The 15,359-nt window shown below is 49.0% G+C and overlaps 1 protein-coding gene across 2 annotated transcripts in view; it reads right to left on the bottom strand.

The window, feature by feature from the left end:
• RSBN1L (round spermatid basic protein 1 like) overlaps positions 1-15,359 on the bottom strand; it is a 350,429-nt gene that overhangs the window by 88,597 nt on the left and 246,473 nt on the right. For both annotated transcript variants that reach the window (XM_086967371.1, XM_086967369.1), the window contains exon 5: positions 927-1,069. In XM_086967371.1, coding sequence (XP_086823497.1) covers positions 927-1,069 — 143 coding nt within the window. The remainder of the gene's footprint in view (positions 1-926; positions 1,070-15,359) is intronic.

Raw genomic sequence — 15,359 nt, 5'->3', positions numbered from 1 at the left:
TGATAGTCGGTGTGTAAGGAATAGCTGCCAGGCTGGAGGAGACCTCAAGATGGCGGGCGCCGTACAGGCCTCTCAGTGCCACGTGTGTGGCGATGTTCAGAGTCACCGGCAGCCCAGAGTGCGATTCCGCCCAAATATCGTCCCCCTCATCCGCTCCGCTCCTCAGCCGGTCCCCTTCCCGGCCCCCCCGGCCCGAGCTCGCGCGGCGCGGACTATCGCGGCCTAGCACCGCCTCCGCAGCACCGGGCTAGCGTAGCACCAGCGCCCCACTCACCGGGACCAGTAGGGCCAAGTCCAGGCCGCTCCAGGTGTCGCTGCCTTCCCGGGGGATCACGTCGTTAGCACCGCCTCTCCGTTCTCGCAGCCACAAAGCGCCGTCACCTGGGCTCCGCTCTCATAGGCAGCAGCAGCAACAAGGACCTGTATCTCAGCGGAGCTCTCGCACTGTGCCCGCCGGAGTCTCCGCCGTCCACGTCCCGGCCTGGGACCGTGCAGCTCCGGGCGCCCGCAGGACAACCGCTATTACTTCGCAGATCGCCCCAGTGAGTCACCAACGGGAGCGGATCAAGCTCCACCGGGGTGCAGGGCAGAGGCGCCGGGTATTTAGGATAAATCAGCAAATTTTGATCGGCCTAGACAGAGCCTCACGCAAGTGCGGCCATCTCGTCCGGCGCCCTCTAGCGCCCCCCCATCTGCAAAAAGTTAAGACCCACATTTTGAAAACACTATAAGGAAACATGACAAGAGATATACAGATTTTAAACTCAAGAGGAAGTGTGAGACAGTCAAAATTGAAAATACTAATCTGGCAGTTACACAAAGCACAAATTGTGCATTGCTCTAGTTATGTCTGAACTTTGAACAATCAAGTGTACAATGAAAAAGGAAGAATTATGAGTAGTGGAAGATCAACTTGAAAAGCTTACCTTTTCCTTTTGAAAGGTGACTTTGGCATATCAGCCACGGGGATCATCTGTTCTCCAGGACGCACCCACATGATGGGACCATCGTCACTGTCTTTCCGACTCTTTAACTTTAGACTAGAAACAGTCCCCCATGGCAACGTACACTAGAAGAAATAAAAGGTAAATTATAATTTACTTTGAACTAGCCAAATGATTTAATTATTGTATATTTTAGTTCTTTGAGTCTTATACTACATGTCCTAGAGGTAGAAATGGATAGTCATTAATATTCAATAACATCGTCATCAGAGGTATATATGTATTGTAAGAGTTACTTACCTTTGGTAAAGATGTATCTAGTAGAGACGATTCTAGCCGCAGATTCCTTCACGTAGAATTATCCCCAGGCGTGAGACTGGATCCGGAAAAAAAATTCCGGATCCAGTCTCCAGTCCGGCGGCGTGATGCCGGGTGTACAGCATCACGCCGCCCAGGCGTTGTCCGCGTAAGTGACGTCAGCGAGATCACATAAGTCCCACCCCGGCGCACCTACATCAGTTTTCTTCTGATAACTTTTCCGTGCCACAACGCGGAGTCATCAGACAAAACTGCGAGTATAGGAACAGTGTGCGAAAGAACAGATAAAGGAATGGTGAGGAACAACACCATAAAGAGCAGTGCCAGGCACCGCAGTACCCAAAGGCAGGGAAAGAATAAAGAACAGAGCCCAGCCCTGAGCAGCAACCCTGCCAGTACAGAGATAGCCCCCCCCCCCCCTCTGGAGACAAAGGACATATGTAAAAATGTAATGAGAACATGTGGCAGGACTACAACCTCAACCAAAAACAACAAAGGGGAATCAGTGCGGGACAGACAAGGAAGGACAAAACCCAAACACAGCCCCATCACAGAGTGGGACAACCTCCACAAGGAACCAAGGGCAGAGGCACAGCCAAAAGACCCCAACCTAGAGGATAGCAGAGAGCGCAGGACCCTAGTAATAAAGGGGGTGGGGAAGGAGGGAGGGGCGGGGTGGAAGATAAGCCCCAACCGGGAGCAACCAGAGCATAAGGGCACAGAAGCACCCACAAACCTATCCTCTAATGTGCCCACAAGGGGAGGAAAGGATCAATGAAACAGGACGAACATCCTGTCAGAAAGAGGGAAAGAAAGTACCCATAGAAGACACAGCCACCCACAGGGAGGCAAGTGCACAAGACCAAGCCAAAAGTCCTCGCAGAACAGGGAGGAAGGGCAGGCAGTGAAGGAATCTGCTGCTAGAATCGTCTCTACCAGATACATTGTTACCGAAGGTAAGTAACTTGTACATCTGATGGAGACTACTAGCCACAGATTTCTTCACGTAGAATAGATACTCTAGCCATACCCAAGGGAAAGGAGGGTCTGCGAGAGGACCCCACCCGCCGAGACCCAAGACAGGATGAGGAGCCCGTCCACCCAGGCAAGGAGAACCCCCGCCAGCAGAAGACCGCCATCCCCAAAGGGAGTGTGGAAAAAAGAAAGAAAAGGTAGCCTGCCCTTCACCCAGCAGAGGAAACAAGGCAAGGCGAAAGGAGGCCAAGCACTCCACGCTCATACAAGGCAACAAACCTACGCCCAAGGCCAGGAAGAGGAGCACCAAAGGAGAAGAGTAACCTAGAGACCCCAAGGAGGAGAGTCAGAGCAAAGACAATCCCAGACAGAACGGCACCACTAGCAACAAACAGGCAGAAGCCAAAAAGGGTAACTTAAGGTCAACCAGGAAGAACCGTCCAACGGCCCGCAGGGACGGACTGGGCCCGCAAAAGGGACAAGGTGTCAGGAACCAGAGGAAGAACCGGGTGCAAGGCCCACTGGAAGATGCGGACAGGGAGGGATGACAGTCCCACTAAAGACCCAAGAAGGCACAATGGTGCAGAGAAAACAATAGGTCGGCATCAGCAAGTTCCGCTAGACGCCCAGGACACCCAGCTGAAGACAGAGAGCAGGAAGGCGAGAAGAGTCCGGACACGTCCCAGGGAGGAGACCGCACACATGGCCCAAAAAGAAGTGGGACCGGACAGGACCATGACGCCAGGCCACGGACAGCAGGCCAGATCAGGCAAAACAGCGCAGCGACTCCAGAGAAGAACACCCTGGGGCGGAACTCAAGCTAGTCCAAAGCATTAGCAAGAAGATTGCATCTGCAATATACTATAACGCCAGGGAGAGCAGAAGCCCGCAGGCGACCACAGCTCCCAAGCATATACAGGGCTATATAACAGCCACCATTACCCCACATAGGGCAGGTCATGTCCCAAGACATGGGAACCTCTTAGGAAAAAATCTTCTGCAGCAGAGGACAACAGAAAAGACCTGCAGCAAAAACCCTGCAGAAGGCTTATCAAGCTGCCAGAGAGGAAAAACACAGAAGGCCCAATCTCAGGGCCAGCATGGTGTAGAAAACCCAAAGCAAAAACCAACGGTGAAGAAGGGCTGGCCAACAGCCAACAGAACCACAGTCCCAACAAGGAGGGCTCGAGTGGCTATGAAGCACACAGAAGAGACAACTGGAGCGACCCGCCCAAACGGAAGAACACCTCCAAGAACCAGATCAACTCGCAGGTCACTGAGGGGGAGGAGAAGGAGTATGAGGAGGACAACGAAGCCCCGCCTAGAACCTCTAGATGGCTGAGTCCACAGGGGCATGGAATAAAAGAGCACCATCGAAGGGAAGGTCCACCAACCGTTCTCAAACGTTTTCCGGGAACACACTGTCCTGAAGCCAGGCATGGCAATGAAGGGCAACCGAAGAAGCCATGGCACGACCTAGCACCTCAGAGATGTACAAAGCAGTGCGAAGAATAAACGCCGCCAGCTCCCGGCCATCCAACGCATAGTGTCCCAAATCAACACAGACACCCTCCTGTGAAGCAGTAGACATAAGGGACTCTGCCAAGTCCCAGAAACACGAAGTGGCCAGAGCCAAAACACACAGCGTGTTAAAAGCCCGCAGAGCCGCACTGTTGAGGCGAACATATTGCGCCCACAGGAGTCCAGCCAGCGGGCCTCCCGTGATGGGGGAGACAGCAGCGGCGGCAGAGAAGGAAAGGCAGTCTGCAAAAGGAAGCCTCTGGTAGAGGGGTGAAGGGAAAGACACACTGGATCACACCGGATGATGGTGGTGCAGAAGGTGTTGGGGCACCGGACCCCCGTTCCGGGACGGCTCCAAGTGAGAATAATGGAGTGAACCCTCAAAGGGAAGCAACAGCACCCTGCCTTCAGAACCCTGATGGAGAACCTCCAGAAGATGATCCGCGGGGAAATGGGTAGCTGGGTCACCCATGTGCAAATTCCCACAGCCGTGAAAACAGCACGAGCGAAAGCCGCACCCGCCTCCGTAGGGCCCAGCGGAGGGGAAAGCAGCTCCTCGTTAGGTGATGGCAGCAAGCTAAGGCAACCGGAGGAGGGCAGGGCCATGTCCGGAAAGAAGGAAGAGGAACAGAGGAGTGAAGAACCTGCGGTTCCTATGGCGAAGACCGTGGCCGCGGAGATGGTGAGGAGCCGCCCTTGGACGACATCGGCGGAAAAGCCACGACGCGGCACCCATCTCCAGTGAGAATGACCTCAGCAAACGCCGAACCTCTGGAGAAGAGGAGGTGTCTGAAGACGAGTCAACGACCCGAAGTCGGCTTAGCGCAGTAGAGTCCGTAATCTGAGGCAGGACATAGTCGTCATCTGGTGCCGGAGGAGACGCTGGGCGGCGTCAGACACGGCGCACGGTGCAGGAGAACAGGGCTGGGTCGGAGCTGATGCAGCGAAGGAGTGGCGCCGACCTGATCTCCGACGAGGCAGCCGCCTGTGTGGAGTGACAAGAGGGACCCGGGGAGGGACAAGCAGTCCCCTGCCAGCCCTGACCCCTGACGGGGGTCAGGGCCCTCCGCCGACCCCTGTGGCGCCGCCAGGGCCAGCAGCCGCCGAAGCGGCGTCACCTCGGATAAGAACGCCGCCTGTCCAGAGGACCTAGAGGTGCTCGGGAGTGCGTCCCAAGCCCCGGCTCCCTCCCACGACACCACAGGGACTCCGGCAGGACATTGCGGCAAAGCAGAGGCGCCGTGGTCCGAAGGAGGGAACCCCGAAGGGCCGCACCCCAACGCACCACATCCTCCGAGCCAGTCGGCGCGGGGGTTGGAGCCGCCGGCCATGCCACGGAGGGTCCGCACACTGTAAGGGATCCGCTGACGTCCCAGGAGGGGAAGGAGGAAGGGGAGAAGCCAGCGAGGCTTGCAAAGCCGCTGCATATGTCTCCATCTCGGCTCTAGTCTTCCCCACACCAGGAAACGGCGGATAAGGGGACGACACGCGGGACCGCACCACCCGCAAAGGGCACACATCCCCGACAGGCCGGAAACCGACCCTCAGGACAAACTTCGACATTTACCGACAGGCGAGCAATGCTCTCGCGACCTGGGAGAAGGACGCCCTCGACGAGGGAGGCAGCAGGTTCAAGAACCCTCCGCAGGGGCCGGGTGAGATAACGGCGCCGACTTGGACAGGCGAGACGAGAGGAGTTTCATCCGGCACTCCGCCGGGACTTCGGCTTCATCTGCTGGCACGCCTCACAATCAGTGAAGTCGTGGTGTTCCCCCAAACACCACATGCACATGGGGTGATGGTCCGTCACCGACATCAGGCGTCCACAAGACGAGCACGTCTTAAAGCCCGAAGGCATTTGCACACTGTTCCCACAGACACGCAATAGCGAAAAGGAAAAGCCTATACAGGCCCAGAGCACGATCAGGATCGCGCTGCACGTGGAAAAGGAAAAAACTGACGTAGGCACGCAGGGGTGGGACTTATGTGACCTCGCTGACGTCACGTATGGGGACAACGCCTGGGTGGAGTTGCGTGATGCCGCCCCAACGGCGCGCAGGGATGCTGGGCAAATTTTTTTCAGATTCAGTCTTACGCCTGGGGATAATTCTACGTGAAGGAATCTGCAGCTAGTAGTCTCTATCATATGTAGGAATTACCTATTTATTCCACTCCCAAACTACCATGGGAACCCGCAAACTACTGAGTCTACAATACTGTGCTTTGGTAATAAATGGCATAGCCCTTCCGTCAAATCGATTCAAGCCATCTTAAAATACCAACCGAAGAAGTACTGCACATGCTGCACTGGAAAATGTGATATTTATGCTAAAATATTTCAACAGCTTCATGGTTGGAGAAATAGGCTCATCGTTAGGGCACCGGCCATCTAGGGTAGGTGAATTCAGGAGGAATCCACCATGCAATGCGAGCATTAGCCATAGGCCAAAAAGTGGCCTGCAAGATGGATAGATTTCAGGACTTTTAACACAAGTGAAAAGCAGCCACTCTAGAAACTTGCTATGAAAACTCCAGAACACAACAGATTATTTACAAAGCCTTTATGTCCCACTTGCTAGAATCTCGTCTCCTGGCCAGAGGTCAGCAGTAACAAAATAGTTATTTACCTCTAAGGGCAGTTTTACAGATCGAAGAATTTTTGGGATTCACATGCTAGGTATCATTCCTCTATCTAATGGTTGAGTCTGGAATGGGCTCTTGTAGTCTTTTTTGTTTTTGCTCTGGGCGAGGTCTACCATTTAGTATCCTGTCCTCCCCTTGTGATGTCAGACGCCATCATTCTCTTTGGCGACTCTTGTCCTTGCCTCCTAATTTTATTTCTTTAGTTTCTTTACTTTATCTGTCCTCAAATAAACTGCTTAACTAGGAAGATGGGAGGGTTGCATGTGAATCAAAAAAGGTTCTTCAAGTTGCAATACTACTACTACAGATAAGTATCCATTTCATTTAGCATCCGGAATCTTTTCTGGAATCATAGGCTGTGCTTCGATTATATAGAGATATTCCCTCCACTTGGAATGAGTTTGAACTTGCGAATAGATTCTTTAACACTTTGTCCCACTCATGCCGCCTTGTTAGATTTGATCCACACAATATTTTGTAAAGTTGTACATGGAAGACCACGTGGCTACCACACAGATGTCATTTATGGAGACATTTGATATGAATGGCAGAGTTGTTCTCATCTTTCTTGTCCAGCGCACCCTCGGTATTGCCCCAGTGCTACACCTGCTGTCTCGTAACATATCTGATTTATTTGCAATAGGGATATTTGGACTATCCATCTTGCAATAACTTCCTTGGTGACCAGTAAGCTCCTGCTTGTCATTGCAATGGAAATGAAAAATTGGTTTCGTTTTCTGACTTTGCTTATTTCCTGCAAGTAATACATCACTGCCCTTCTGGCATCCAGTAAGAGAAGTGACCTTGCTGTCTGAGATCTTGGGTTTTGGAACAATACTGGTAGCTGTATCGCTTGGTTGACATGAAAATGAGAAATAACCTTTGGAAGAAATCACCCCTCTGCCCTTATGTATCTGCAAGTAAAGTTGTGTTGGGAGTGCATGTGACTCACCAACTCTTTGCAAGGAAGTAGTGTAAAGTTCATTAATCAAAGTCTGTTTAGTTTTTTTTAAATGTGAGCCCCCTTTTTGCATAGGCTTGCAAGGAGACTTTGAGCTGTATTAGCACCAGATTTAAGTTCTACAATATTGTGGGTATCAAAATCGGCAGAGCCATCCTTTTTGTCCTCTCAACGCATCTCTTGATCACTCACAAGAAGAAGAAACATCTTCCTCTAACACCTCTTGTATAGACAAACTGAGCTGTACATTAAGCAAGGCATATGAAAACTCCTCATCTAGCAGGTGGGTGGAATACTTAACCACTACAGCATCCTATGTCCAAATGTCCAGAGTTCTAACTTTTGACACCACTGTATGAACCTGCTCCTTTTGATGGTCTAGCATTTTTGCTCTTGTTGGCCCTCTAGCTCCTCTTTGAACCTCCATAGTTCTCTGTGTTAGTCACAGGTGTTAAGTCAAGGATCTCATGAACCATGCTGCTAGGCTAAAAATGTCTTGCTTTTGCGTGTTAACAAGTCCTGATAGGCTGAGAGTGTCATCACATTGTTTTGTGCCATTACCATGTTTGTTTAGGCCATTGAGGTGCGGCCAGGAATAGTGTTGTTGTCACTTGAAATACCTATGCACATTTTCCTGAATAGTCTAACGACAGGGCATTACCGAATGACAGGTATTAAGGGTACCTAGATGTGAAACATTAACATTTAGCATTTTCCTGTGTTGCAAATAGGCTGATCTGTGGTTTATATTATGTCTGAAAAGATCTCTCCACTCTTTTTAGGTCGAGCAGACCTAAAAAGCATGCGAAGCATGCTTTGTCTGCTCGACAACTTATGTTGGCGTGTTCGGGGGAATGTGAGACAGTGTCCATGCACGAGCCTCTGCTGTCCGATTTGCCCTCGAGGGCGCGCACGTCGCCGTGCACATCCTCTGCCTGCCATTCACATGCTCTCGCAATCACACACAGGCAAAGTCACGCATGCGCACACACATTCCCACGCGCACACACTCCCCCCCTCCCCCCCAGGCATACACACAGGCAGGCAGGCACACACACGCATGCACGCACCCCCTCCCCCACCACTCACGGGGCTCACGCGCACACACACGCGCGTGCGCGCGCGCACACACACACACACACACACACACGCGCGCGTGCACACACACAGATCCCCCCCTCCACATACCGTGCTCTTTTCCGGCGCGTCTCCACACGCGGGGCACTTCTCTGGATTTTCACGCTACCGCGGGGCTCTCCCTCCATGATGGGAGCCCCGCAACAACGAGCATCACCGGCCACTTCCGGCCGCGTCACAGGCCCCGCCCATGTCACGGGCAAGGATGCCTGACTTCCTGGTTTCGCCCCGCCGGCAAAACTACTTCTTCTCGAACAGTTAGTTATACATCGCCCCGGCGGGAGTCGATCTCCGCATCCGCGGGTCCGATGTGTCTGCCTCGCTGCTCCGGCAGCATTCCTCCAGCCCAGCAGGCCTTTATTTCTTTGACTCGGCTCGCACTTCTAAGGTAGGTGCACTGTTCACGGCTTCATCTAAATTAGCAAACTCTGTATCGCTTCTCATTATGGGGACGGGTCAGTGCCACGTGTCTCGCACCTGACACTGTTTACATGTTAATGATCCTAAACACAGGGCCTCTGTTGGCGGGGGCTGGCTGCCGCCCCTTAGAGCTGTAAATTCAGTACACGCTGCGAGTGCATCGTCTTCTGCCTTCCACACGCTGTGTTTTGTGTTCCTTCTTTTACTCTCTGTGTCCTAATTAGGGAGCCGCATATTTAAGAGAAACTCGGAAAATGCAAATGCGCATGTAGAGTTCTAAACTTAAAATGCTGCCATACCCTTTTGAGTAGAAATGATAGTGAAGTCCTTAAAATGTGGCGGATCGCCGACTTGTGAGGTTTAATAATCCGCCTGTATACGTACTTGAAACGCATCCAGTTATTACATCATCAAATGCAATATAATTATCCATGGCTTTGTAGACAGTTGCTCAAATGCATTAAGTTATCGATGAAAGTGAGGAGGTTATTAGTTATGGAAACTCTGAGAAACTCTTTTTAGGTCTGCCTACACAGCGCCCCGATCTGCAAGACACTGTTACCAATAAAAACACGTCACTTTTGCCTGCTGAGAGCCCTTCATATACACTCCTAAACAACCCTGGTCAAATCCAGTAAGTTTCGCTTTAACATGTCAGACGTACTTCTGAAGAAATGCTGTGTGCATATCCTCTCTTTAACTCCAGGCTTTTTGTCTTTGCCAATGCTTTTTACTTTCAGCGGATCGAGAATAGAGTTAGCATGCAGCCAGTACCACTTAATTGTTTGTGAAATGCCACTCTAAGATCTAGAGCAAATAAAAAGTCCGGTTGCGTGTATTCAGAGGCTTTTGAGATAAACGGGTATTGGTAATCCACAGTGCATGTTCCAACGCATCTTGGTTTGAAAGTGCAGGGGTGCTTTGAGAGTCCCGTTGAGTCACTCTCACTAAATTTAGTCGGCGACCTGGGTCGGTTCCAGTTAGTTTTAGAATAACTACAAGCTCGCCTTTTACCTTCTTGGCTATTCTACACTTTAGAGGTAAACGTCATGTAAAATTAATTGCAGACTTATATATGCTCAGGGTCTAATTCCCCCTTCTTGTTGCATTGGCTCATAAATATATCCATAAAACTACTTATGAAATCAATCCTATTTATATTGCAGCTGTAGGTCAGAATTTAGGCATGGCACTTTCATAGTACTGATCGACTGTCTGTCTCATTCCCATTGTCCATTGAGGCTGATTAGCAGAGTCGACACACACCACACGAACCGTTCCTGTTCAAACGAGTTTCTTGGCTCATGAAAGGAATGTTACAAGTTCTGTTAACTTCCTTAAAGGAGGCCAACATAGTTGGGCACTCTCTGCAGGCAGGCTGTCAGTTCTTCAATTTATTTCCCTGTATAAATTGCATTGTGGTAATGGACTCTGTTGCAGCAATAACAGTTGCTTAACCCAATGGCTACAAAAGGACAGCAGTAGTTCATAAACACTGTTTTAACCCCAATCAGGTCAGTAGTTTATGTATTATTTTCTAGGACTTAATTTGTAAACTGTTTCTCAGCCTCTCCTGCTGCTTCACAGAGGAAGTCATAGGCGTTTTTCTATAGGGTGCCACAAGAAACACCAGTACCCTTCCATACTTTCCACAAATTCTGCAGCAGAGCACAAGGGGGTGGGTTTTTCTCAATCCTCATGCTTTCGAGGCTTTTATTGCATTTGTGAATGGGACATAAACAAGCGTTTGTAATACACTAGGCCTCGCATTTGTCGTTGCTTACAAGAAGCAAGGCTGGCAGTAACTGTGCCTGCTTTACTACCAGTCTTTCTTCCCCTAAGCAAGGACTATAAGTACAAAGTGCGTATTTATGCACCACTTGCGAGTTTTTCAAAACACATAAATAAAAGGCATTGTCATTTACAATGCCAATAGCTCAAGCTCTCGCAAATGCGAGACCTATTGCATTGCAAATGCTTGTTTGTTTTACATTCGTGTGAGGCGCTTTATTGCCTGCTTAGCCTGTCCGTCTCAGTATTTTGGATTCTGGTTGTGCATGGCTACTAGTATTATTCTTCTATGAATGGCCGACTTCCATATCAACTAAGCTAACTGGGGAAGTGGTACCACCTAGCTCTGTTGGTTGAGTTAAAACACTGTGGTCATGTCTGTCTGAACCTGAACTGATCTTTCACTGATTTGTATCTGGAAGGCTTTTGGGCCAAGAAGTTGGCCTTTGGCCTTGTGTGTTTCCTGGCCACTGGGCACAATTGGCTCAGATGTTGACTTTCTCTTGTGCGCCCAACCATATTTTTGAAAGGTAAATAAACTGACAATTACAGACTTCTCTAGGGTTCATGAAAGGGGAGGGTACCCTATTGATTGAGTTGGGGAAAGCCACTCAAAGAGATTCTGAACCTTAAGCGAAGTGAGGGAAAAAGGCGGTGTTCTACAAAGAACACAATTCTATTGTTTCCAGATCTCAGTAGGTATTTAATAGAATGGAGATATCTTCAGTAAGGCAAGACTTTCTTCAAGTTAAGTATGGGGCTTTAATCAGGCATCTGACCAATTTAAAACCTATATATGATGGTAAAATTATTGTGTTCAGAGTCTGCCCAGTTTTTTTCTAGAAGAGATGAAGACCGAGAAATGCTCTGGAGATAATGCTTGTGGAACCTCTTTCTACTCGCCTGTCCTTAGAACTATTCTGATACATCCTCAGAGATATTATTTACTGCCCCTTTTGTTGAAAGTATGTGAGTGTTATAATTAAGGGGAATTCTGATTCCTAATTAACTGTTTTCAGCATGGTTTCCACTCCAACACTGTTCAGTGCAACGTCCATCTGGACACTGACCACTCACTGATTCAAGTGCCTGATTTGAACCTAGACTGTTATGTTCAATCGTGTTGGTGGGATTGTGTCTCACATAATATTTTGGAGTTTTGCTTTTCTGCCACCATAACAAAATGATTTAAAGCAATGGATAACAGTATGAATGTTTATTTTATTGTTTAGGCTTGCAAATATTCCTCTTTCAACCAAATCCACTTCACAGTGTTAGCGCAGCAAGATTCCCACCCAAACCAAACGGTATTTGTGAAGGATGTTTGAAGAACTTTTCAATCTTAAAGATGGGCTTCATAATCCCCTGGCGGCCCTCGCTTACTAAAAGGAAAAAAAGAATGTTGTGATATTAGTATCTACTATCTCCAGATTGAATGCCACTGACAAAAGGAAGGACATTCAAAAGAAAGGGCGAAGATCCTCTTCAACAGAAAGGGCTAAGATCCTCTTCAACTCTAACAAGTTAATTTTGAGTGAGGTGTCAGACTTTTCTCTTTTAAACTGGAGTTTAAGGACAGGTCCTCACTTTGACCAAATATGTGAGCATAGCATTAAAGAGGAGGAACACCCCAAACACTGGTTGGTGGCATTCACTTTGCACCTTAAATGCCAACTAAAGCGAACAGTACATGTATAGACCTCCTCTCAAGCTAGTCATCCCAGTGATACTTGAGAACAAATGTGCAACTCAGCAAATCAGTCCCAGAAGCATCCTGAACCAACACGTAGTCATACAGCGGTAATCAAGAAATGGTTTATGGTATGTTTGATAGCGGACACTCCTCCTACTCCAGGATCTGGGATACACGGTACAAAGCTCAAATCAGGAATCATCTAACTCATCAAGGTAGAACTTTAAAATAGAGTTTTGTCATCTGATGTAAAGTCATTCAGCGGTTTGAGATGAAGCCTATTACCTGTAAACCGGCTCTTTTCCAGGGGATACTCCTCAATAGTCATAAGCACTCAACAGAATAGCAAGCTCATTACGCTAAATCTCGCGAACAAGAAGAAAAAACAAAGCAGCTCTCAATCCAATGCCAAAAAGAGGTCGGACACACTCAGGCATTCACTCGCAAATCTGAATTTAAACAATAGTGTCAGGTAAAGGTATGTATGGATTCCCACATAGTAGCTTTAAAAATCTCTGAAATGGGCACACTTCTTAATAGAGCCACCGTTAACGGAGGTAGGGGGCAGAGAACCACAAGCTTCAACAGTGCTTGCAGCAGGGAAGGCCTCTGTCGCACTTCCGGCAGCAGGAGATGCGTAAGGCTGACCTAGTCGACCTGCAGCACGGGACCCTGTTACCGGAGGCAGGGGGCAGAGAGCCACAAGCCCAGCAATGCTCGCGGAAAGGACGTCTGCCGTTGCACTTCCGGACCTTGTAAACCAGCAGTGTGGAACACCGTTACCAGAGGCAGGGAGCAGAGAACCGCAAGCCCCGGTAGTGCTTGCTGCAAGGAGGGCCGCCGTTGCACTTGAGTGGGCCTGTCTGAGGTCGGAGGTGGCTGCGTTGGGCCACACCTCTTTCGCCCACTCCCTGACCACGGCCTAGAGAGCTACTGCTAGAGCTACCGCTGGGGTGAGTGGCCGCAATGCCTGAATCTGACTTTTTTATAAAATTCATTGTGAGGGGCACTAATCTTCATAGCGTGGTATCTCCCTCGTGTTATAGAAGTTGGCCTTAGTTTTTGCTGAGTGCAGTGCAAACTTTGAAACACTGGCCCTAGTAATGGGGAAGTGGAAATGCCCAATGAAGGCGCATTCTCCAATATTCTCCCCAAAACACACTTCAATTGACATAACATTACAAAGGGCTGTAGGGGTGGTGAACACAGAAATAAAGCTTACAGAGAGATGGCTCTCTGAGCTCTGATATCCATTGCTCCATAACGGCACCCCAGCTTGTCTCACCTAGCAGCCCTAGGTGCTCTGCAAATGAGAACATCCTCGTCCACGATTAGGCCCGAGCCAAAAGCCCTCAGCAGGGCTTGGATAATGATTGCTCTATGATCGAGGAAAGGAGCGAGGAGATGCATTTGGCTACCAAGAGGAAATATAAGGCCTGCTGCACCCCCAAGTCCATTAGAAGTGGCAGAGATGAAAATGTACCAACCAGGTCAAAGGACAATGCGGTTTCCCTGCGTGAGGTGTTACAGCCCCCTTGGCTAACGTTGTTAGTAAAGGACATCTTATTCCAAGTCAAGTCCATTCTTCTCGAAGAACTTAAACCGATAATAACTCACTTGGACATGATGGAACAAATATACAGGGATATTCTATGCAAAGCATCTGGGGGCTAAAGGGCCCAACACATAGAAGATGTCAAACTGATACTGCCCCCTTGCTTGTCTTGCCAAGGGCTAGTAACATAGGCGCAATGGAGAGCAGCAATTTTGGAAGTAATTGTGGGGCATCGTGGAGGTAAATGGCACAATCCAAGAGGCCTTCCATTTGTAAAATCTGGAAGGAGTAAACCCATGGTTGGGGCATGACTGAGTCCCCATAGAGGCTGCCAATGTCAGTAATGCAACACTCCCAATTATTACTTTACCTCCTGCTTCCTGCCCCTATGTTGTGATTTTATCAGGGGTCCCAGAACAAAAAACGAAGCAGAGGGTATTCCATGAGGATTTGATTAATAAATGTCTCCACTGATGTAAAAGAAATAGAAACATCACCCTGGATATGGCTGGCACTATTCTTTTAACATGTAGGGTGAGCTGGATTGGGAAGGGTCCCATAGACAGGTCATTAACTTTAGGACTCTACAGATGGCGAACAATATTTTGACAGGTAAACTTTCTATTCAGGAGTCAGGTTCGGCCATAGAACACTTACCTCTGGGTTATTTTTATAGACCTCCCTTTAATGGCAAACTTCACCAGCAGGCCCCCAATTCCTGGAATTTAAATATTTAAATCCAAAATATGATCTTTCTAATTGGCAGATGCCGTGTGCCCTGAGTTTTAAGATACCCGCAGCTAACTGATGTTATATGCTGGAGGGGGGGGGACTGACTTAGTAATACTAGGGCAGGCCAGGCCAGGCTTTCTGGTCTAATGAGGGAGATCAGAATAATGAATTTACCCCATTTGGCTAGACCTCCACATTTTGATGACAATATGTGGGGTGAAGGTCGCCCGACAGCTTACCCTAACTTAGCGGTTGCTCAGATCATGAAGGGCAGGGGGTGAGGGTGGTGGCCTCCCTAGATTCCCATACATCCTGCCAAGATTTCATTAATTTAGATGGGTTCTCTGGAGATAGGGGTAATAGTAGGGTGGTGTGTGAATCAGGTTTTTGCGAGCCCCCTGGTAGTGTATACAACTTTAAGACTGGGGTGCAGAGTCAAGTGTTCAAAGAATTGGGCGAGTACAATGCTCAGTAGGGTGTTATAGCAACTTCGGGCACTTTGCCGGTTACAAAGCCTATCAAAGTGGTGTTGTGGAATGTTGCTGGGCTGAAGGGCACATTTGATTGTAGTGATTGAGGGTCATTCAATAGACCAGTACGATATATGCTTATTTCAAGACACCTGCCTGACCAAGGGAGCCCAGAATTTAGCCAATGCAGCCTTCTTTA

The sequence above is a fragment of the Lissotriton vulgaris genome, chromosome 1_1 (genome assembly GCF_964263255.1).
Source record: "Lissotriton vulgaris chromosome 1_1, aLisVul1.2, whole genome shotgun sequence".
NCBI lineage: Eukaryota > Metazoa > Chordata > Amphibia > Caudata > Salamandridae > Lissotriton > Lissotriton vulgaris.
The sequence above is the reverse complement of the archived record's forward strand: the minus strand, read 5'-3'. Positions and strand labels throughout refer to the sequence as shown.